General features: G+C 38.7%; 2 protein-coding genes across 7 annotated transcripts in view; one reads left to right on the top strand and one right to left on the bottom strand.

Moving 5' to 3' along the window:
• psd3l (pleckstrin and Sec7 domain containing 3, like) overlaps positions 1-14395 on the bottom strand; it is a 120466-nt gene extending 106071 nt beyond the window's left edge. For 2 of the 4 annotated variants that reach the window (XM_077243367.1, XM_077243368.1), the window contains exon 1: positions 13619-14395. In XM_077243367.1, the coding sequence (XP_077099482.1) occupies positions 13619-14125 (507 nt within the window). In that variant the 5' untranslated portion in view covers positions 14126-14395. Of the gene's footprint in view, positions 1-9562; positions 9742-13618 lie in introns of those variants that run through there. The other 2 variants (XM_077243369.1, XM_077243370.1) reach the window with 2 other exon arrangements.
• Positions 1-25804, top strand: part of sh2d4a (SH2 domain containing 4A) — a 47402-nt gene that overhangs the window by 6614 nt on the left and 14984 nt on the right. Inside the window, exon 1 of one of the 3 annotated variants that reach the window (XM_077243384.1) lies at positions 13723-14060. The exons of the other annotated variants lie outside the window; for them this stretch is intronic. The gene's annotated coding sequence lies outside the window, so the exon portion shown is untranslated. Of the gene's footprint in view, positions 1-13722; positions 14061-25804 lie in introns of those variants that run through there. 3 annotated transcript variants of the gene reach the window in all.

The following is a 25804-nucleotide window of genomic DNA, read 5'->3' as shown; positions in this document are numbered from 1 at the left end:
ACAGCGTTTCAGAAAGGTTTGTTTTTTGTTGTCTCATTACTTTTTAGATACGCTGTTATTTAATTGTACTAATTATTATAGTATTACAAAAAATAAGCGCCATAAACAAGAATTTCATATAATCGGTCTAACAAATTATACTACAGTCCACAAAGGGATTTTTTTTTAGTAAAGACTCCGGATCTATAGTGATCGTTACTGACTGTATGGCACCATTACTTTTGTATTCTTAGAACGATTGTATGCAAATATCTGTCGCCAGAACTATTAACCCAAAACGAACACTAAACATTGGCTTTACTACAGTAGCCAAATCAAACACAGAACCACGTTTAGCATGCCTGTAGATGAACAAGCATAAAGCTTTCCTCCGTAAAATGTGCAGCACAGAGAGCGAGATTTGGGTAATAATTAACCATTGATCCCTAACTCCCCAGACCCTAGGAAGGCTGAACACAGTGGACCTGCAATCCGGATGAAAATAACAGCGTTTCGACGGCATTGCGGCAACAAGAGCCTACTATACCACAAAACTCTTCTCCAACGCAATATAAAGTGGCCTGGCCTTATTTTGTATTATCGGAGGAGAGGTTTAGTGGGGTTAGTGATGTCAGCAACCCTTGAGGAATGTCGTGTAGTCCCTACCGGCCGTTTGCTGTAGTCCTTAGAAATTGATTTCTTTACAAGCAAATATCTTCCTTTGCTTTGAACTTTGAGCGCTGTAACTTTGCAGATGTTGTTTATGCTCAAACAGCAACATTACACACTAGCTAAAGTTAGAAAAGTGAAATCGTGTTTTACCATCCCTTTAATAAAAAAAGCCTATTTTTCTGCGTTTTAGTCCTTGCCTCATCTCCTCTACCCCAAACCCTGACAGTTACATGAATCCCTCTGTAACAACTTTTGAAGGCTTAGTTTTGAGAAAACATGAAGTTAATAAAAAAAATGTGATTGGAGTTGAAGAAATTTGAGTAGCCACAGAAGTCTTTGTTGGAATGCCAAATGGCAGTGGCACAATGAGTAGGCTACCTTCATCGAAAACAATGGTATTGAATTGAATTTTAAGCGCTGTATGTCCTCCACTTGCCACAACTCATTTATTATACGCGGTTCTATGAATATGCAAATGAGCCCCGCCTCCACTCACTCACTCAGCTCAGAGATCCACTCGTTGACGATCACACGTTGATCTGATACAAGGTAGTTTGTGACGTCAGAAACACCAGCGATTTCAAACCGTGTTTTTGAGACTGTCTTTGGTTCACTGCAGTTTTAAGGAGAAAATATTCAGCAATGCTGTTGATTTATGAATTTACACATGGTTTGTCTTAAAGCATATTAAAAACACAACATAGACCTATAAACAATATTAAAAAGCTGGATTTTCACCACAGGGGGACTTTAAAGACAAGAAGTTCACGAAGTAGGGACAAACTGGGAAAAACCACGAAGATGAACCAATTCTGACAATACAGATTTTTCATAACAATGAGCAGTCTTGAGGTTTTGCCCTCAGGGTATAACATGCATTTAAGACACATAGACATCGTGTCAGCCTGTGATCTTCAGTCTTCTAACACAATAATTATTCTCAGAGAACAGAGGAATAACACGCTATGTGTGAGCCCGTTTAAGAGCTACAGCAGAGCACGGTTTGTTGCCACTTCATTTAATATGGTACACTATTTTAAAGGGTTTTACAATCAAAATACAATTCAAATAAGTGTCGTGATCACCTACAGTATAACATCTCAGGCAAAACAGCAGCTTTTATCCCATCAGAATAAGAGTTTTATCTGCCATCATCAAACAGAATATATAGTAAAGCGTACAAGTTGGCTATTCATTTATTAAAAGGTTAAGTGTACATTTCAGGTCACTTAACCTGATTTCTTTAAATCAGATTAAAAAAGATTTAAAATTTCTTTAAAAAAAAAAAAGAATCTTTTTGTCTTTACATTAAAAATGGTTATGTGGAGAGATAAATGAATTTTAAATGCAAATATTCTATGTAGTGTCTCTTAATATATAAGCTCATGAAAACTTGGGAAAAAATTACAAAAATAATGTATAGATGGAATATAGATTGTCCCACTCCTACCAATTTAAAATAACAAATACATTTGATGTAAAACTAGCCAGAGTCTTATTAATAGCAATACTTAAAGATTAAGTAAGTAACAAAGATTCCCAAAACCCAAAATGAGTTTGTTAGCTTCATGGTGACTGCCATGTTGAGATCACATGACTGGCCCAACAATACTCACTTTATCTCATTTTCAGACACTTTTAGTTGTGGAATAAATCTTTTTTGTCTGCATGATACTGGACCCACAGAGATACTTTAAAATCCTAGACCACTGTCATATCAGCCAGAGAAAATAAGAATTAGAAACAGAGATGCACCGATCGACCGGCCAGGGAAAAATCGGCAGATTTTCTGCATGATCAGCCCGGGCCGCTAATGTTGCCCATTTTGTTGCCAGCGGCACAGGCAATCTCTCTCTGTGTGAAGTGACACACACCCACCTCCTGTCACTCACTCGTCTCATTCACTCCGGTTAAATAGTGCTTGTACTGGGCATCATTTTACTAATTCCCGCAGGTTTCGCGTTCACACCAAAAGTGAATACACACAAAATTGTCAAAATGCCCATCTTTGCCAAATATTCAGTTAAACACAGTCAGTTTTGAAACCTAACTAGTTGAGAAAAGATAACGCATTTTGTGTAACAGTATATTGGATCTGTGCATAAACTCTTAAAGTGACAGCAGCCTAATAAACCTGCTTCTGTCTGCCATGTTAATCAGAAATCAAAAGAAATCACTAATCACTAAATAATTTTTGTGACTAATTATATGCATTAATCTGTATTTAATTTTTAGAATGAATACTATCCAGTGTTATTTTACATTTGATTATTTTTATTTCTTTATTTCTTACCTGACTATACTGTATTTTCACCTGCAAAAACTCAAAGCCGTGTTTATTTCATTTCTCTCTTGCATTTATTTGTGCTGATGTTTGAAATTTGTTTATTATTTATTGTTATAAATAAATAAAAGTAAACTTATTTTATTACTGTCTTTTTACTTGTTTTTTTATGAAAATAAAACAGTCTGGGGAAAAAAATCAGCCAAGATATTTTCAATTGGTGCATCTCTAATTCTAAACAACTAAGTACATTTTTAATATCAGTAGAGCAGAAATATGTAGTTGCTACTGTGGTAAAGGCCTCTAAAGTACACTAAAGTGTTTCATTACGGCCAAGCGGTGCCAAGCCTGCTGTTAAAATAAGGAAGCACCTTGTGAGAGTATTTTGGTTATAAACCGAGTGCACTCAATCATGTAGGTTGCGGGTGGTTTCTCAAAGGGGAAATACAACAAACCTCTTGAGTCAGCTCAAGCACAACATGCTATAAGAGCAGCGTCCAGCAAATAGTCTGCAAGTATGGGGAAATCTCACCCTCCTCCAAAACCAGGATTAAAGTAGCCAGTTAAACTGGCTCTTCGTTCAGAAGAGTTTCTCAATCGGTCGGTTGCTAAATCATTTTTAGTGGGTCGCGGAGTGTGTAGTCAAAGGTAGTCAAAGTGTGTAGCCAAAACAACAGCAAAAATTGTCATTCTGCAAAAATGACAATTATTTTGAACGCAGTTTAAGTAAAGACTAAGAGTGCCAGAGAAAAACATGTTGTCCTGATTCAGTATCTGTTGCGAGTCTATATTGTCAGTATTATTAATTGAAAGTTATTTTCCTAACTTTTTACAAAATAAAAGTTTCTCACCTCAGAAAAGCTAACTTTCCTGTCCTGTCTGACATGCTGTGCTTGAGTTACACTGTCTATCACTTCACTAGCCTATATATAAAGAGAAAATTTAATTACAAGCATCCATTGTCAATTAGTAATACATGAAAATTACCAAAAAGTACCAATAAATTGGATTTATTCTTCCCATCTTAATGTGCAAAAAGTTAATTGTACTCTTTGTTTACATTTCATCAATAGTGGATAATACTTTAACACAATGTCTCTTCAGTAAATCACTTGCTCTAGACTAGAGAAACAGCAGTGATGGCTTTATTACTAGGGAAGGTATTGGATGTTTCATAATTGTCTTGCTTTAAATCAACTGAATTACTGAAATTGATTTGACTCATATCACATTTAACATTCTTCCTCCTTATTGTGAAGCCCTAACCAGACACATGAAACACACCTGCTCTAGTAATGTCTGAAACAGATTTATGATGCTTACAAATCAGCATGAAATCACAATAAATTCAAGTCATTCTTCATTATTTTCCTCTGAAACTTCACAGCTTATTTTTCAACCCATCGCCTCCAACCAGCCATCTATCACGTATGACCATCCATTCAATTCACCAAGGATCATTATTCCGCAGACCTCAGAGAATATCCTCAACTTTTTTATGACGGATTTTTGATTTCATCTATTTTCACTTGAAAATAAATTGCATTAAAGGATTAGTTCACCTCAAAATGAAAATTTCCTAATAATTTACTCCCCAATGCCATCCAAGATATCCATGTCTTTCTTTCCTCAGTGGAAGAGAAATTAATTTTTTTGAGGAAAACATTTCTGGATTTTTCTTCCAATAAAAGACTTCAATGACAACCAGCCTTTTGAAGTCCAAATGAATGCAGTTTCAAAGGTCTTTGAAGTGCTTGAAACGGCTGTGCACGATCACAGCTGAGAAGGAGAGTCTTATCTCGCGAAACGATAGGTCATTTTCAAAAAAATATATATATAACTACTAACAACTAATGACAACTAACGCTGGTTGTCATTGAAGTCCATTATTATTCGAAGAAAAATCCAGAAATGTTTTCCTCAAAAAACTTATTTTCTCTTCCACTGAGGAAAGAAAGACATGGATATCTTGGATGGCATTGGTGAGTAAATTATTAGAAAATTTTCGTTTTGAGGTGAACTAATCCTTTAAGGAGGTAAAATGATTTTAAAGGTTTATAGCACATTATTTAATTTGATCAGTTACATATCTCCATTATAAAAACACTTGACAGTGACACCGTGTGAGATTCTTCTAAATCACTATGGCTGTAAGATGAATGTTTAGGGGATTATGCTTTTTATTTAATAATGACAGCAAAGTCAGCCCCATTCTTATGCCTGGTTTCAATGAGAACCTTTAAAGTCCAAATGCTCTGCATGAAGACGTGTCACATGGAAAATGCTGGAAATATCTGCTAAGAAAAAGGTGGAAACATGTGCTGAGAGAATCAAGTCACTGCCAATGATTCAGCCCAGGACGACCGCAGCACTGATGAACTTATCCGCTCGTTTATATAACTGCATGAAAATAAAAAAACAATCATGCAAACTCAAGAGCTGAGCCTGATGTCAAAGCACTGTTAAGACACGATTCGTACTGTTTTATCAACGGCATGGATCACAATAATTCTCTGACTGTAGGGTGATGATGGTAGTATCTTATAGAGGTTGAAGGGTTAGTAACCCAAAGGTCAAACCCTGATGGCTGAATCATAAACTTGAGAACACGACTGCATAATTAAGGCCAGGGGATTGTTTTCCGCATTCACTCTAGGGCTGAATAATAACCATATGCCATTTGAAAAATGAATATACCATTTGGAAAACTAACAAGTTAATGAATAAATTAATACAAAAATGTAAATCAAACAAAAGTGTGAAAGTGGCCTATGAAAACTCTTGTTTCCACCCACTATATGAAGACTTTTAAAGGGGTCCTATTATGCTTTTATCCATGTTCAACTATTTTCAAAGATCCAAAGCACAAAGTCCCTCCCATCGGGAGTTATTCTCTATATCAGTGCGGTGTAAACATGACGGTTCGGTACGCAACTCGGTTTTTAACGTCACGGTTCGGTACGGGTTTGGAACAGCAGGAGGGAGAAAACTAAACATACAATTTTATTTTTTATTAAACAGTCGTTTGCTGAACAAATTGTGCCTGTCCCTTTAAATAAATTAAATTATAATTAAAGAATTTATTAAGGATATGAAATCTATCTCTGCTAATGCAGTAAACTATATGGGGAGCCATATTGATTATTAAATAATCAAGACAGGTTAAGTAAAATACAGCCTAGCGACTCTTTCGCTAAATATATACACAATATTAGCCTATATCTGTCACGCCACATCAAAGAGCGTCGAAACGGCATTTATTGTTTGAATTTCGTGATAAAATTGACAGAGTTTGAGAGATGAGACTTTGTTTCTTATTGAAAGTAACAAAACACAGAGCTTATTGTGATTATTGGTGCTAAATGGTGGTTAAAAGTGGTTAATGGGCTACAACTCTGTTCATCGGTACACGTGTACCGAATGACACGTACCGAATGTGTACCGTTACACCCCTGGTGCGCACTGTTTCTGAACTCCATGAAACGCCTCCATTGCTGTCTTGAATTTTCTTCCAGGAACGAACACATCACAATACTCCTCATTTAAATAATTCCTGCCCGAGGCATATGCAGAATAAATGGAAAACAGTAGTGTGTTGAAACTGGCAGTTATGGAAAGGGGTTTGAAGACACGTTTAAAGATCTTGACCAATCACAACACACCGATCCAGCCGACCAATCGGAGCACAGTGTGCTTTTCAGAAGGAGGGGCTTAGAGACAGGAACTAAACAGAGCGTTACTGACAGACTGGGAAGAGACAAGGTGCAACAATGGAGAATATGGGGAAAATAATGTGATTTTTGAACATTCAAGCATAAAAATTTGAATAATGAAAGCCTCAGCATTCAAAATATGTCAATTCTATCACGAAATACAAAAAATACATGTGCTTTTGGTGCTCTTTAATGTGGTGTGACAGCCGTATCAGTTCAAGCGGCACGTGAGATGATCATTTCAATGAACGTCAGAAGGAAATGTTAAAAGATGCAGTACAACTTGAACTTACTGAAATGTCCAATGTAATCGCTCAATCAGCGTTTCAACAGTGGAAAGATGTTAGAACAGCTTTAGAACAATAGACCACATAACGTCACATTGACCTCAGAAAAGCCATTCAGTGACCATAAACTCAATAGATAGCAAGAAAAAAAAAACAATGGAGGATCATTTGGCAAAAATATATGCACTATATAACATTAGCCTATATTCATTATACCCTGTGTCTACATGATGAGAAAAAAATGGAAGGAGTTAAAAATACATTTCAACAGCACCTATGATTGTATGTGAAGAGCTGCCTTTCACCAGATTCCCCTCTCAGATATTACTAATGAAGACAAATTGACCGGATGTGTGCATTATTATATATGACAATGTTTATAGGATGCATTGAGGACGCCAAACTAAACTCAGTGTCCAAGTGATGCTGATATTATTATGGTCTGTGACTGGCTCAGATTCTGTGTAAAGAACAAATCCATTCCTTAGTTCCCAGGACATCCACGAGACGCATGAAAAGCTGAGGCTGCTGATGTAAACGTGACAGGAGGACTGAAATTAAACATTTAAAAATGTAAAACATGTTTAAATTCTTATGTTGCACTTAAAAAAAAAAAATTTCTTATAGTAGCCAATGGTTACTTATCAGATTTTTTGAGTGATGTTTAAAACATATGATGAATTATAATTTATTCAGGAACAGTTTGTTTTGAAAGTGTAGCTACATCAAGAATATAAAATGCAGTTGCTTAACAACTGCATGTTCAAGTCATCCAAATTACTACATGCAATTACAATATCAAGGGAAATAATCAGCCTTTGATTTTTGTCATAATCATTTACCCGCACCAGAGTTATTGAGCTGGTCTATCACTGTGTGCCTTGAACAAGACATTAAGAGTCAGGTTACTCCATAGGGTCTGTCCTCTTATTAGGAAACTGTCAGTTGCTGTAGATGAGAAAACATCTGCAACATGATCAATATGTCAATGCTGTGGCATGCATGTAACCAGAGACCATGATGCAATAGGCGAAATAACCGTACAAAACCTTGAAAACTTGCCCAATATCTCAGTGAAAGCACTGTTGCAGAAATGCATGCTGTCCTTTCCTTCACTGCTTGTTTCTTAAATATTCGGGCTAATCTGATAAATCTACCAATTAGGGGTGTAACGATACCATAATGTCACGATTCGATACATATCACAACTGAACTGAACTGAATAGCCTATTGTATTATTGCGGTAGTCCAAGACACATGATAAAAGGATAACAAAAAATGTTCTGTTGATTAAATGCTAAATTTGATATTACATTGTGGGTGTAAATGAATAGGCTTGGACAATTGTGACACCAGAATAAAAATATTCATGATTCTGAAGCTGAAAATACAGAACTATTTTAGACCGATATGCTTGCACTCTGTCACTAGCTAAATATATTTAAAATAATGTAGGCCACTTTTTACTGGTAACATAAGACATTTGGCATTATCCGAATCTACAAATATCGTTATTGTTTTGTATTGTATACATATTGTTGCATTTTTGTATTGCGATATATTGTGACACGACATTTTGTTACACCCCTACAACCAATAAGAGTGTATTCATTTTTACTCTATACGTTAGAGTATGTTGAAATCACCAAAAATCACAAATGCAAAAAAAAGCGTCTGAAGATTCCTTTTGAGCAGATATGATGGAAATGCTCAACAATAAGGGTTTTATATATGATGACCCCTGTACTAACAGCCAACATTCCTGCCACAAATATGACGTTATTCTTAACTAGCTTATTAACGGATGTGGTTCTTTCTTCCCTTTCACTCAAGGTTTGCCGTTGTGGTGTAGCTCAGTGGTTAATGATGGGATGGTAACTGAAAGGTTGGTGATACCAAATCTCAAAATATTTTATCCATAAACTATAACCACTGTGCCCAAACCTAAACACTAAACCTCAGGATGGAGCTGTAATGACACGTGACAGTGCTGTGGCTCTGGAAGCAAACGCTACAGGACCAGAACTCAATGAATCACACTGCTGATTGGCTGGTTTGATCAAACATCAGCAGACAATGAACACAAAGGCTGAACAGTGATGTTCTATGGTCTCACCCAGCACTGATCATTTAACTCTGCAGCGGATTTACTCTATGACTATTATCATTATTACACTATATTTACACTGTTATAACGCGCATTTAGGTCAAATGCACAGCATCATCACATGGGAATCAAATCATCGTTCATCTCGCTAGCCAGAAAACAACAATAACGCTCCGTCCTGAATGAAGACGAAAAAACTGAATATAGTGAGGAATCGCAGTGTCTTTTATTCTCCTCTTCCTCCTCACTATTTGATTCTCATTTATTTTTCACTCATTTATATCCTTGTGCTAAAGTATGCTAGCTTCTATAACGTTACTATATGTGAACGAGAAGCGGTAGCTACATACATAAACATGTTTAAAGTGTGTTTTCTGTCAAACACACACAATCGCATTTAGATTGAAACTGAATGTATGACACCAACAGTGAGTATTGCAGAAGTGAAAGCGCGTGAAGCGAGTTATCGGGAATCGTGCAAAACACTGAACGAAACAGCAAAACAAACAGGGAAACTCACCTGCAGAATAATTTACATTCAGCAATAGTCATTTAAAGCTGGATGTTGAGCATCACTGTGATTTACTTCAGCTTAGTTTAAGAGCAGCAGTGTGTTTGTGTGTGTGTGCGTGTTGTTGTTGCGCGTCCCCCTCAGTCTGGCGTCAGTTGGTACAGTCCTGTGTGAGTGTGCTCGTGTGCGCGCGCTCAGGCGTCATCATGCATGGCACTGTTTTAAATCCAGATGTTGAGGACATCCGAGACTTCTCTTTAAAAGCAACTTTTTTAGGGTGTGGCCAATTTGATAATATAATATTAGCCTATATCTTTTGTAGCTGTAGCCTATATACATTTTAAACAACTTTAAATGTAATAATTAAATGCATATAGGCCTACTTAAAGACCGTGCTGATGTATTTTATTTACACACTGTATGTATCTTGTTCCCTCTTTCTTTTATCCTACTATAGCTACACATGCAACTTGGTGCGTGTACTGCAAATCACTGATGGTTGGTTCCTATTAATAAATTGCTTGCAATGATCCACTTTTGTAAGTGACTCTGGATAAAAGCATCTGCTTAATAATTAAATGTGAGTGTAAAAGGGGTTCAAATACACACTTATTATTAGAAAGGCCCAATGTTCAGGGCCACATTCAAAGCCTGATGCTTAAAGTTTCTTTTTCATTAGGGGAGAAAACAATATATACACAAAATGACTGCCCACATTTTTACAGAAATTTAAATTACTGAGCATTAAAGGTAGGGTAGGCAATTTTATGAGAGGCTAGCAATAGCGAGCTAGCTTTGAAAGCATGAGATCCCCCCCTCTCTTCAGAACGTCTCCAGAGCCACTTCTCCTACAATAATAATAAACATAACCAACTTACAGAGTGCTGACCTGTACCACCTGACTGCTGCAGATTCATTTTGGCGTTGATAATGTTGCCATTGAAACACATTCGAGTCACAAACCGTTCTGAGTATAACGTCACAGGTTTCCATCTCTCCAGATTACAGTAGTTATGGTGTGAACGCAGCATAAGCTGGTTGTTTTGGTTCAGGAGGAACTGTAAAATGCGGCTGTTGTTTGTGGCACTCTGTTACTGGCGTCTGTCTAAAGCCCTATTCGGACGGGATTAGCTTTACAAGGGTAGATGGAGTAATGTAATTTTACCACTGGACGTCTGTAATATTAATGGCCAATTCACACGGGATAAGATATATCGTTAAAACTAGCAGAAGTGGGAGGGGTAACTCGATTTGGGCATCGCCGTCACTTCTGTCGTCGTGTGTGTATTACGTTGCTTCCTGATATCACGTGCGCAAACACATATAACCTATATTTATATATAAAAAAAATGTATGTCCCGTCTAACGATGTATTGATTAACTTAGATTGGATTGTGTTGGTAATAGGCACTTACGCTAAAAGATGTTTCGTGCCTCTAACAAGTGCTTTCGATCTTCTTTCTGATCTGAATGGTGTGGAAAACACTTGAGTTTTGCCACAGATTTGTCCCAGCATCTATAACACAACTGAATGCTTTTTCAAGCATCTCCATAGTTGAAAAACCGCGGAAAACTACTTTTAAACAGGAAAATATTTACATACATATTTACAGCGGGTCTATGCGCACGGGATTAGTATTACCTGAGGTAATTTTTCCGGACCTTTTTAGTGAAAGTAAAAGTCGCTGTAATCTTTACTGACATTTTCTGTAATGATTACTGATGGCACATTCGGACGGGACTAAAATCACAGAGAAGCTCTGGTAATTATTACTTACCCACCCTCTCCATGTTAAACTAGTCCCATCCGAATAGGGCTGAACTCTGGAGAGCATGAAACACTGATGTAGGACATCGTATCATTGCATTCGGACCAAATGCAAGGATTGGATGAACATTTTATGGTCATACGCCTTCCACAGAAAATATATACACATATAAATACATTTAGACCACTTAAATTAGTGATTGCTATCAGGATGTGAAGACTTTCAACCAGCATAACATAAAATGTTTCAGGAACAAATCAACTATACCCAGCCTTAAACTTTTACTCACAATTGTGCTATTGTATATCATAGTGATATTTATTACAGCAGGATTTGTACTCTTGTGATATTGCTAAATTGAGCATTTATTGTCAAGGGAAACTGCAGAGCTTTTGTAACTCATGTGTATGACTATGTGTTGCTAACGACAGGGACGGGTTTGAATTCTGTCCTGCAATGTTTGCCTCCAAACTCAGTCAAACACACCTGAACCAGCTAATCATGACCTTCAGGATTAGAAACCAGGCAGGTGTCTGTTGCTTAAGATAAAAGTATCTTCAAAATTGATTTATTAATGATCAGTATCTGACCAACCACCAGGTCTTTGTTCCCCTCTAGATTTTTCCACTAATTGATTTCTCTTTTGATTTAGTCTGTGATGCTTCATTTTGATGTGATGTTGCTTTACTAAGAAAGCCTCCTCCAAGCACAAACACATCATACACTCAACAAAAATCTCTTTGGCTGATGAAAAACATGATGGTTCCACATGATGAAAACATGTTATCTCTTGAACATAGCATGAAGTTATGTCATAAGTTGTATAAATACTTGCTTGAATCAAGTTACTGGATTCATCTAAGTGGAATTCAGTTTAGTTCATCCTACATGTTTCCATCATGTGAAATCACTGTCCACTGTTGAATAAAGTTCAGCCAAAAATGCTTTTCTGAACACATGATGGGTGTTGGCAACCAGAGGATGGTACTGGTTAATCCATGGCATTCCCATATAGTTGCATTTTTATGCAACTTGAACTCTTGTTAGCTGGTCCTCCTCAACCCAAACACATACTCAACACTTCCCCACAGTGCTAAACCAGAAACACCAACATAACAAAAACTCTTTTAAATACCAAAGCAATAGATTAACAGGTCTCCCCCATTTTCACATCTCGCTAAAAATGCATAAAATAACAGTTTATGTCAACACTTACGCGGAATCTGAAATTGAATACTTCCCTACTAATATAATATGTAAAAAAAAGAGCGCCAACAGAGTAGTATGTCCGAATACATAAATACAAACAATATGCGAAAAGTCCCGGGATGACGTTGTGCTTCGGGCGAGATTATGACAGTGACAACATGGCAGATATAGTATCATTTCAAACATATTCATACTATACAGGTAGAGCATTATTTTTACCTGTCGCGAAGTAAGTTAAAATTAAAATGTACCTATTCTGACAGTACGAGGTGTCGGACGCAGCATTGCTCTCCCTAACCAGCCTTATACAAAGCATGATGGCAAGTGGAAATCCAGTTCTTTCTCAACATGAAAACATCGAGTTAAGCCAAAGAGTAACTGTTTCAAGTCCGTTTCACATGATACAATCATGTTTGAATGAGAAACCTGATACAATGTTGTTAAATCCATTTTCATTAAATCAATCATATTTAAGGAAGTGAAATTCTACAGGAAGAATGCACTGCCCCAAAAAGTGTTGACCCTAAATCACACTTGATGTCATAACATTAGAAAATGAAGGCAAGTTCACTCACGTGTCCCAGCAAAGTGACCGCAGGAGTTCAAAATGTACAAACCTTTTTTTTTGTCAGACACTTTACTTAAAGTGTCCTTTCACATTAATAATAATTGCTTTCATATTTTCTCCATACACATTCACTCATTTTAAGTATGAACTAAATGTCCAAATATGTTTTAGGGCCATTGTACAATCCTCAAAACTTGTAAAAAGTAAAAGAGGAAGTTGAAAATTGGTTCTAGTCCATTTAATGTGAGGAATGGCAAAGATGGGCTTCAGATATCAGCTGTAATCAGCACATCTGGGTGGAGAGACAAACAACACTCAAAAACACTCAAATCCCAAAGAGGGGCTCTTCAAATCACTCTAACACAGTGCTGAGATGACACTGCCAGTCTGAACACATGCAAATCAACCAGTAGTAAATTAACTATAATACAACATATATGTAAATCCATCAGATGTGCATAAATGTACAGTGTGAATTAAAGACAGAGAAGAAGCATTATCAGTGGAAAGCGCATGTACCTTGACAGGAACAGCAGGTCTGAGTCTGGCCGACGGCACCATGATGATCTGTGTTGCGATAGCCAGTGTTTCGGCCGTCACTGGCGAAGTCTCAGCTCCGTCCTGGACAGGAAGTGATGTCATACCCGCGTCAGGTGTGTCCCTGGAGGAGCTGTGCTGCAGGACAGGTGTGTGTCGGTCCCCATACAGCTTGGAAGAGCGCTCGACGACCGCGCACAGAAAGGACCTGCTCTCGCTCGCTCTGCTCCGAGCACAGGCTTCCTCTTTCTGTTTGGCGCTGTGCACCCAGCTGGTGTGCGGCGCCCAAGGCTTGCTGAGGCTCACCAAGGAGACAGCAGGAGCCGGGGGCAGTACAAGAGGCTTTGGGCTCGCTGGGGGTCTGCTCACTGCAGTCCTGGCGCTGGCGAACGGTCCTGCTCCTGGATGGAGGAAGCTAACTCGGGTGAGTTTGGGACACAGCGGTGAGAGGGAAGAGTTCCCCTCTGAAGCAGGACTCATCTGGCTCATGATTTCAGATTTCCCTCGACGTAAAATCCAATTATAGAATTCTGTGTCTCATCTAGTATCGGCTGTCCTAATTTCGATTCTCAGTGAAGAGCTCCAATCTGTAGTTTCTTCTTGGGAAGCACTGTAATCCAATGAGTGTCAATACAAAATACTCGTAATGTTGTAATATTTTGGTGCACGTCCTTGAACAGACGGGTCTTGGTGACCCCTGGCAGAGGCTCTCCGGATGGTGAAAACGTCCTGTGAGCTGGTATCAGACTGAGAGTGACTGAAGCTAGACCCAGAGGAAGGAAGTCTTACCATGATGATGATCTCCAGTTTCCTGAGGAGAGGCTAATCTTTTTGAGTTTGGTGTGAGGGGCTCTGGAAAGTTCACCAGAATAGGGCTGCACGATTATGACAAAAATCATAATTGTCGATTATTCCCTTGAAATTGTAATTGCGATTATTAATTACAATTATCACAATTTACATTGAATTGTGTTTTGAATATCTTTATGCCATTGTTTGAAGGGACTGCGAGCCATATTGTTATAAACAAGCTGAAAACACTCTTCCTGAAAAACTTTTTTATAGCATTAGGCCTCAAATGTCAAATATAAAAAAAAAATTATTTAAAGACACCAAACCCAAGTAAATATATGCATGGAATTATAATGTTATAGGTAACTGAAAGCAGCAGAAACGGAGGAGCAGAGCAGAGCAGTGAGAGGCGCTTGTCACTCTCCCGGCAAGTCAGTCGGTAATTCATACTGTAACATTCGTTTGTTAGTTGTGTCAAGTTGCAGTTTGTTTGAAATAACAAACCTGTTCACCCGAAGGAAAACTCGACGAAGTGCTATTAGAAGACATCTAAGGATTTAAGGAAGTATTGTAAGACTATTACATGGGACTATTTGCTATTTCCTCTCTATTTGTTTCCCTCTTCAGTCCTAATGATGAATCTTCCTGTCAGTCTGATCATGTTAAATGTTAAAAGTGTTGATACAGTAACTGTGATCTTTGTGTTTCATGCACTGCTCATGTACAGGTGAAACTCGAAAAATTTAAATATTGTGCTACTGTTCATGTATTTTAGTAATTCAAATTAAAAGGTGAAACTAATATATTTAGTATATATAACTAGATACATATACCTGATTATACTTTTCAGAGGGCCGACATTTCTGTATTTAAAATAATTTTTGTATTGATTTCATGTAATAATCTAATTTTCTGAGATTTTGAATTTGAGGGTTTCATAAGCTGTAAGCCATAATCGGCAAAATTATAACTTTTGCACGATATTCTAATTTTTCGAGTTTCACCTGTATAGGAGATTCATGATAAAAGGACAAGTATTTCCAGCCCGTTCTCATCCTTTGGCGGCATATGTGACGCCATATGACAAAACGGCGAAATACTACGCACATGGCACCCTTTAGCGTGAATATAACACGCGAACCCAAGGCGTCATAAAGTTGACTGGCATCCTTTAGCGTGAATATGAGACGCAGACCCTACCCCACACCTAAACCTACCCATCACAGTGCGTGTTATATTGACGATAAAGGGTGCCATGTGCGTAGTATTTCGCCGTTTTGTCATATGGCGTCACATATGACGCCAAAGGATGAGAATGCGTTAGTATTTCCATACTTTATACCTGTGATAGAAGGTAGCACACTGAAATTTAATCTGCATTTAGTGCGTCACCTGAAAAAGTTGACAGTGTTGTCTTGACCCTTGTTTCATGCAGTCCTCCTGTCAAATAATGGAGATAGGACTGATAATGTCGTGAAATTGTGAACTGTGTTACATCAGAACCTTTCAGCTCAGAAAATGAGGGCATTCTACTATTGAAATTAACCTGCTACTGATAAGAGGCCAAAGATTATTCGAGAAACAGACTGACAGTGTCTTAAAATAAAAAAAATGGGTCAAACTTTGATTGAGCTGTGAAAAGAGCATCAGGACTCATTACTTGAACTAGTTCTAGCAATAATAGTAATAATAGTTTTGCATAATGCACCTGCCATCTCACATACAGTACGCTTCATTCCAGACAGAACTGCTGACTTTAGCAAAGGCTCAGTGTTTCTCGATGATATAATGAGCCTCTCAGTCTGAAAGTTCCTGTTCACTAAATGTCACTCACACCAGGTTCAATTTCATAAACGGTTTCCTGACTAAATGTGTAGCTGTCTTATTCCAGTTCTTTACATCACTATCAGTGTGTGGTGCTAGTGTAAAAGTTTGGCAGTGCCAAAAGTGTAAATGGTTTAGCTCCCCAGAACTTGATTGAGCTCTTAACGCATTTTTTAACGCAAAATTCCAGCAAGTTGATAATACCTAGAATATCAAAATCGACTGCTGGCGGTAGATCCTTTTCCTATTTAGCACCTTAACTCTGCAACAGTCTTCCTAATATTGTCCGGGAAGCACACACACTCTGTCAGTTTAAATCTAGACTAAAAACACATCACTTTAACCTCGCATACACATAGAAAATTATACATTCCTACTATTCAAATCAGTTAAATGATTATTAGGCTGCATAAATGAGGTCAGCCGGGAACACTTCCTATGACACACGATGTACTCGATGTAACACCCTTATCCAGATCAGATGGTTGACCTGCACCTAACACGACCACAACTAGTGATGTAGTCTAGTTTTTTGTAGTGAGTATACTGTGATATACCAGTCCCCAAAAGCCACCCCCCACCCCCGAATCCCCGCCCGCCCACCCGCCGCTGCCACCACCACCACCCATTTTCTACTGTTTAGTGTTAATCGCCATCTAACTTGTTTGTGAATGTGTATATGATACGAATGAATGACGATAGTTTTATCAAATGAAATGGTAAAATTCTTGTGAAGTGACTCTCATAAAAGCTCTGCAATGAAGTTCAAATGTGTGCATGTCCTCCTCATAGACGCTGAAAACACCACGTGTCACGCGCACGTCAGTGTGTAGTAGAGCACACATTGAGCGCTCATTCACAGAAACAAACAGAACATTCAGTTTATTTCAATAGCAGTCTTTTTGAGCTTTAATATTCATAGACACTTAGTACATATCGAGATTTGATTCATTGTATCATTACTTTTGATTTATTCATTCAAAAATGGCCAAATTGCTTGACGTTCCGCTTTACAGTAGGCTAAGTTACATTTGTTGCTGGATTCCGCGATTCGATCCGTGTCGCTGCGCAAACACAGACGTCACGGCGGGGTGAATTTATGAATGAAAGTTTGACACAAAATCCTTGACATTTTCTAGTGGGTATACGGCGTATACTGCGTATCACGTAGACTACACCACTGACCACAACGCATGATGTAGTCAGCCAGATCCGGGCCGTATCCAGATCAGATGGTGGACCTGCGCCTAGACACGACCACAACACATCCCTGAAGTGTGTGAACTAGACTCTCCCCTGTGAAGTCCTCATCGACACGACAGCCATCGACACTGATCCTCAACAAACCCGTATCCATTCCGGTGTGACTCCGATCTTCAACCAGATGCAACTGGATAATATTCTGATTGTTCCAATCCAATCTGACTTCTGACCTGAAATGCTGCCTGAATCATAATCATACAATGTTGGTTAATTGGCCAGAGGAGAGCTGGCCCCCCGACTGAGCCTGGTTTCTCCCAAGGTTTTTTTCTCCATTCTGTTACTGATGGAGTTTTGGTTCCTTGCCACTGTCGCCTTTTTCGCCTTTTTTCACTCTTGTTGCCATTGGCTTTTGGCTTGCTTATTTGGGGACATTAAATTTAACATTTAATCTAATATTCAACAATAATATTGATCTGTCTGCATTGACACCATTATATGAGAACTGAACTGAGCTGGACGATGACATTGCGGTTTTCTCCAAAGTGGCTATACATAAATTAACTGAATTAATAACTTTTTTTTTTTTTAAAATGAAACATCACTGAACTTAAGCTGGACTGTGACGCTATTTTCTTCTTGAAACAAACTTTGTTGCATTATTTTCCTGTTATCACTGTAAAGCTGCTTTGAAACAATCTTTATTGTAAAAAGCGCCATATAAATAAATAGGATTTGACATCACCAGATTACTCCTAGGTTGTCAGAAGAATTCCTCTTGCAGGACGTTTTGAAGCCATTCCGCAGACCTTCAGCTCAACGTCAAAGGACTCACTATCGCCAAGACCAACATACTTGAGCAAATGGCCAACAAAAACAATGTGACGGTGATTCTACTGCAGGAGACCCATGAGACCTGAAAACAAGAACATCCTGAAGGTCCCTGGGTATACCCTGGCCGGATACATTGCCAATAAACACCATGGCATGGCTACATTTGTCCGCAATGACAGTCTGCCTGCTATAGCCTGGTCAGCTATAGGAATATCCCCAGAAAGGGCAGAGGTAGAATGGATCACAACGAATGTGCAAGATACTACCATTGTTGACGTCTACAAGCCACCTCCAAGCAGACTGATTCCATCGTTGTCCCAGATGTCCCCGCTGCCAGATGTCCCAGCCGCTGCCATGTATTCTGGAGACTTTAATAGCCTATCAAAAGCCGCAACAATCCCCTCTGTACATGACAAAGTCACCTTGGACAAAGCCTGCAAAATGGAAATCCGGCTCTGGCAGCAATTTCTGTCTTCGTGGAATGGCATATCCTTCTTTTATAACGACTATGTCCCACAGCCAGAAGACATTCAGCTGTACATAGATTCAGCGCCTTCCACCGGATTTGGCGGCTATTACAGCAGCTGCTGGTTCGCTTCCGAATGGCCATCAGAGTTCAGCTGTCTAATTCAGCAGCCAAACCTTCCCTCATCCGCACTTTATGAAATGAATCCCGTCATCATAGCAGCCATCCTTTGGTGGCATGAATGGTCCAGACATTCCATACTCAGCCACTCAGACAACTCGGCAGTAGATGAAATCATAAAAAAAGGCAGATCCCGCTCCCCGGCTATCATGCAATTAGTCCGCAGGCTGACACTAATATCGGTGCAACGCCAGTTTATCATCCGAGCAGCACACATTCCAGGATACCACAATATCATAGCTGTCTCATTGTCTTGTTTTTCTTTTCAGAGGTTCAGAATCTTGGCTCCAGAATCAGACATCCATCCCATGCCAGTCCCACCGTTTTCAGCCACCATCTTCAACTAAATCCACAGTTGGAAGACCTTTCATACGCTTCACGAGAAGCTATCCTCAACGGTCTCGCTCAGAGTACCCTCTCTGCTTACTTGACTGGTTGGAACTGTTTTAAGGCTTACCACTCCTTCTACCAACTCTCATTTCCTCTAATGAACGTTTGGTCCATCTGCAACTTCGTTACTCATGCCCATTCCTACCAAAACATCAGGGAACCCTCCATTCAGACTTACCTATCTGGAATCAACTTTATCTACAAACTCGCCACTAGCGACCAATGCCACTCCATTTCTAACTCTCACGTATCTATGCTCATTAGAAGTCTACGAAAACAAGAACCAGTCCTCACCATTAAATGCTTGCCCTTAACCTCTGACCACCTGAGCCAATTCCAATGCGCATACTTGAGCCCTTCGATCGACCAAAAATTAGAATGTATGTTCTTTCTCGCATACTTCGGCTTCCTGAGATGCTCTGAATTTGCCCCGTCGACCCGAGAAATGCCACGCCTCAACTTATCAGCTCGTTCCCCGTCTGTATATCTACACTGAACCCACCTTCACCGCACCGTTTGTCTCAGTTTCTCAACCCCACTCACCCACCCCTCCCAACTCATCCATCCCACTTCCAGCTTCTGTTGTTATATGTCACACGCATCACCCACATGACCAGCGTGAGCCAATTGTAGAGCTACGTGTGACGTAGCTCTACACAATCACACTACGTTAACTGACTAGAGGCCTACAGAGAAGGAAATGAATAGTTGAAATAAAGTTATTTTTGTTTGTTTTTGCGCACAAAAAGTATTCTCGTCGCTTGATAAACTTAAGATTGAGCCACTGTAGTCACTTGGACTATTTTTAACGATGTCTTTAATAACTTTTCGAGGCTGGCAAGTTTCAATCCCTTAGAAGCCTATGGAGGAGTGATCCAACTCTCAGATTTCATCAAAAATATCTTAATTCGTGTTCCGAAGAGTAACGAAGGTCTTACGGGGTTGGAACAACATGAGGGTGAGAAAATATTGACAGAATTTTCATTTTTTGGTGAACTATCCCTTTAAACACATCTGCCATAGACACTCACAGTGCTTGCTGACCAACTGAGGAAATGTCTTTTGTATCTGCACAGAATTATTTTGACCTGTGAAGAATAAGACAATCTTTGTTCCAATGAACATGTTCTGATGAAGATAAAACTCTCACTATTTTTCAAACACTTTCTATTCAGGCGCAGACACAAGCAGTCATTCTTTAAGGGTTTCAGGGACAGCTGAGGTCTCTCAGATCCCGCACAGAGGATCCATTCAGTCACTGAGATACTGCCTTCTCCTCACTCCGTTATGTCAACAGCTTTGACCTTCCTTCCCATCTGGCTGAACTCAATAATGGGACTCAATGCTCTGTTGTGGGGTCGTGACCTGGAACAGTTGCTCTTATGTAAACTTCCACTGGAAGAAGCAAGATTATTGGGATATGGGTTAGGGTTATGTTTTAAAGCCCCAAGTGAGCAAACCAAGGGTGATTGTGGCTAGGGAAAATCCACACTCCAAATCTTTAGTTTATAGTTTTAGTTTTTTAACCACCATGCGTGAGACAAACATTTACTTTACAGTGACATGTCTATGGCTTTACAATTAAATTAGCAGGCTTCATAAATAGTGTATTAGGGGCTTTTTACATGACACCGTTTTCAACTAAAAACGTTTTATGCATTTTGGCCGTTCAATTACAAGACAATGGCGTTTTGCCTGAAAACACAAACTTTTGAAAACGGGTTCTTTGTGTAAACAACAAAAACGTGAATTTCTAAAGACGATGATGTCATGCACATGGCGTATTACGTGTCCAGTCTATAGTGTTTTGTCGCCATCTAATGGCCTGGTAGCAGAATACAGCGTTTTTAGCTGTTTTCACGGATCCGTGTGAATGGGGAACATTTTGACAATGGTGCCGTCTCTACAGGGGAAAATTCAAAGGCAAAACTTTTTTGTTTTGTTTTAAGCATATCGTGTAAACGTACCTTTAGGGTGTTTTCACACTTGGTGCAATTTCCTGCTCCAAACACAGTTGGGTTGCATCCCCTCCCCGCCCCCTGCTGGATTGTGTTCACATTATAATATTTGGGGTCCAAACTGCTGTGCATCATCAAAGCAGCAGCTGTTTACTTCTGTTGTTTGGTAATGACGACGTAGCAGAAGGTGGTAAACGGCATAGCATTGCTCACCTCACTTTTATATGTTGGTTTTGAACCTTTGGTTTTGATTTTAAAGTGCCAACACATAACGGCACTTGCAACTACCGCAAATTCTCATTGCAGTGTGTCACTCACGCTTGTCAGGACAATGAGTGAGAACACACACACAAGCACACAGTTTTATCCAATAATATGCCACCAATAGTGGTTCACTTCCGCGATTGCGATTTACGATTGCTTTCAAATCACTAGCGAACCGTACCAGAGTTCACATGAACCTGCATTGCCAAGACCACCCTTTTTATGCGGACTCAGGTTGGGTTTGTAGGTGCGCACTTGAGAACACAGCCTTCACATCATCCAAATGAACTGAACCCAGATGTGCACCAGAACTGCTAGAGTGAAAGCATCCTTAAAGGGGTGGTAAAACGCATTTTTTGAAGGCTTGACTGTGTTTGTGGGGTGCAGTGTAACGTGTTCATGCTTCATATATTTTACCTTTATTCTACACTGCCCTGCCCCTCCTTCTAAAAACAGTCAGATGGTTTCCTGGTTCTATGAAGCCAGTCCCTCAAAACTATGCAATGGGCTCAGATTGGTTAGCTGGCCCAGTGTGTTGTGATTCGCTAACAATCTAGTGCTTGTTTCCCGGAAACGTCACGCCCCTTACCTTTACCGGTAGTTGGGGAAACGTTAGTGATGATGATCGAGCAGAACCTGTTCAAGAACGGCTGTTAAACGACGTTTCAGAAAGGTTTTTTTGTTGTTGTTTTCTCATTACTTTTTAGATATGCTGTTATTTAATTGTACTAATTATTATAGAATTACAAAAAAATAAGCTTCATAAACAAGAATTTCATATAATCGTTCTAACAAATTATACTACAGTCCTCAAAGGGATTTTTTTGAGTAAAGACTCCGGATCTATAGTGATCGTTTCTGACTGTATGCCACCGTTACTTTTGTATTTTTAGAACGATTGTAGACAAATATCTGTCGACAGAACTATTAACTTAACCCAAAACGAACACTAAACATCGGCTGCCAAATCAAACACAGAACCATGTTTAGCATGCCTGTAGTAAACAAGCATGTAGATAAACATAAAAGCTCTAATCAAAGAATAATTTACACTAATTCCAAGTTCGCTGTTGAGATTAAAAAAAAGTTTGTAACGTTAGGTGTTTGTCGGATAACGTTAAGTATGAATGAGCATTTAACAAACCAGCAGAGACAAAGAGAGTTGTCATTTGTTTACTTCCTTGCTACAACGTACAATTAACAATACAAACTATTACAGGAAAACACAGACGAAAAATAAATCATACTTACAGGTTGTGGGTGGCTCGTAAACAAAAGCTTCTGTTTTTAAAGTTGGAACTGCTCCATCTTTCAGGACAAGCCGATGTGCGAATCCTACATTGAGCTTGCCACGATTGTGGAAGCTTTCCTCCGTAAAATGTTCAGCACAGAGAGCGAGATTTGGATCATAATTATGAGGGACCGTGTTAAAAATAAATTTTAACCATTGATCCCTAACTCCCTCGTCCCTAGGAAGGCTGAACAAAGTGGACCTGCAATCCGGATGAAAATAACAGCAGCGTTTCGACGGTATTGCCTTATTAAGTATTCTCGCAGGAGGGGTTTATGTAAATAATGGGTTATGCTGAGGTCAGCAACTCCCGAGGAATGTTGTGCAGTCCAAAACCGGCTGTTTGCTGTAGTCCTTAGAAATTGAATTTTTAAAAAGCAAATATCTCCCTTTGCTTGAACTTTGAGCGCTGTAACTTTGCAGATGTTGTTTATTCTCAAACAGCAACATTACCACCCCTTTAAATGCATTGTTTCCAAACAGGTTTCCCAAACACTCATTCGACCATATAAAGGTCACATTAGCTAAATTTGAGGTCATATTTTGCAGGAAAAAGGTCCATTGTCTATTGCCGAGATTGTACTGATGTATGAAGCAAAGCTCACACAGAAGTCACCTTCAAACCAAGCATCTTTCTGCTGGTCAATGTGATGAATCTGCATGACCAACTTGAACCTGTAACAAAATCTGCGGGGGAATATTTTCTCCCTTATGCGAAATACCAAATTACTATTAAAATTACTAGATTTCACACATGAAAATTCACCTCAATTCTGCTCCGCCCCCAGTCTTCTATTGGTCAGAGAAACAGTCTAACTCATGTCCTTTAACATGCGGAGACGCCACAGAATCATAGTGTTACACTCTTTAGGAAGTCAAACTATTAACATCTGAAAGCTCATTGGGATTAATCCAGAAATTTACACACATCATCTTTAAATCATGAAAATGAGAGCCTTTCCAATGACTGCCTGCACTAGCAGTTTGCACCATTTGTTCTGCTCAAAAAAGCCAGTTACTATATAGACATCACTAGAGAAGGTAACGTCATGGGCCTTTATAGGACAGAGGCCAAATATATTCTCAGTTATCTGGTTTAAAGAAGTTCGGCAATTCACCAAATCACATTTATAAGCCTTAACCCCCTAAGCACAATAAGCCCTACCAGCAAAAACTGCAACCATGAAACTTTAGTGCAGTTCAGCTTTCAAAAATGAATAAGCCTTGAGGTGTTTGTCTGTGATTATCTTCCCCCCACTGTCCCACCATCAGCCAGCGATTGGCTCATGCTGTAACACTCCACCTCCCAACACTGCTGACATCAAATGGGACAAATATGTAAACCATCATGGATCACTACTAATTACACCCTTGATATATCCAACATCCAAGGCCACATGAAGCCCCAGCCAGATATCATCACAGCCTCATATAAACATGGGTAAATTACAGAGCTCCATTCCAGAATGAAGCAGGAAATGCCTTCTTCCTTAAACTTATACTATTGCAAACGCTTTTAGAGTGTTTTTGAAAATATCGGCGCAAATATGGGTTGATGTAAACAGTCATGCTGATGTGGAAAACTGTGGAAAACTCAAATGCAATAATTGTACACATAGTGAACCACAATATAGTCCATAATAAATGAGATTAGGTGATAACTCAGAAATAGGCATATTAAGTAAAAATGTTTTAATAAAGTGATTTATCACCACTTGACAATTAATTGAAAAAAGCAACATAAATAAAAGCAGCAAATGGTAAATAATTTTTAAACAGAAGGGAAAAAAAATCTGGAAAAAGCTTTTTAAAAGTTTCTGGGTTTCTATGTAAAAGGCCTGTTTCAGTTGAGTTTGCTCAAAATCAGTTTTACTTTTGCAAATAATCGTGCCTCAGCAGTGCTCAGCGATAAGAGCGGTCCGCTGACCCAGGGTCAGTGTGTGACAGAACTGACACCAGCTGCACTGCCACTGAAATTTGCATGCTTTAATCCTGTATTCTGTTTATTTTCGATCTACTTGAATACCTTGCAAACATTTGTGTTTCTGTGTTCTACATTGTTTCAAATCCTGCTGATTTGTCAAGGTATCAAACTTGCTAACAATTTTGTTAAAATTGCAAAATGACTAGTGATTAAATTATAGTTTAATTTATAGTTAAATACAAAATTTTGTAAATACATTAAAATAAGATTATAAAAATATGGATATTTCTACCAAATATAAAGAGCATTGCTAACAAATATATTTTGTATTCCTTTAGGGAAAACATCCTTAATGCTGAGCCCTTACTCACAGTTATGTTGGCAGTTGAAGTGACAGCAGTGTCCTGCAAGGTGAACAGATGTAATTCATTAAATATTTATATATTATATATGCTGTTTTATGAGCTCTTATTAACTGGGAGACTACATGAAATATTTGATCACGAAACAAAATCCTTTGTCACTCTAAAAGCTAAAAGATTCTTAAAAAAAGTTTAAAAACATAAAATAATAAACAGTTACGGGACCCAAACTATATAATACATCAGCTACATATAGCTGAAAAATGGATATTATTTGTCAACACTCTGGGATGCACATGTATGTACAGAATAATTATTTTTGTGCTTTCTCTTGTAAAGAAACGGCTCATTATCAAGCTTGTTCTGGCGAGAAGACGTCTTTCTCAACAAACACAAAGATATTTTACAAACTGCAGTGTACATCAGAATCCACAGTTATCTGAAACGGATTGATCCATTTTGAAGATATGATTTTATCCACATTTTCAAAATAGTTGTAATAACCTTCAGGGAACTGCTTTTTGAAGTAATGATAAGGCATTATCACAAGTAATTAATATGAACCAAATAATAGACCTATTCAAACCAAACCCACTCCCATATCTTTAATATATCACTTCTAATCACTTTGTGAATGCTCATTTATGTAAATGACTTGAGCGAGTTTAAGAAAATCTTGTTTT

The sequence above is a fragment of the Siphateles boraxobius genome, unplaced genomic scaffold (genome assembly GCF_051911475.1).
Source record: "Siphateles boraxobius isolate OS27281-9 unplaced genomic scaffold, OSU_SipBor_1 25, whole genome shotgun sequence".
Lineage (NCBI taxonomy): Eukaryota > Metazoa > Chordata > Actinopteri > Cypriniformes > Leuciscidae > Siphateles > Siphateles boraxobius.
Note: the sequence above shows the minus strand (reverse complement) of the source record. Positions and strands in the feature narration are given on the sequence as shown.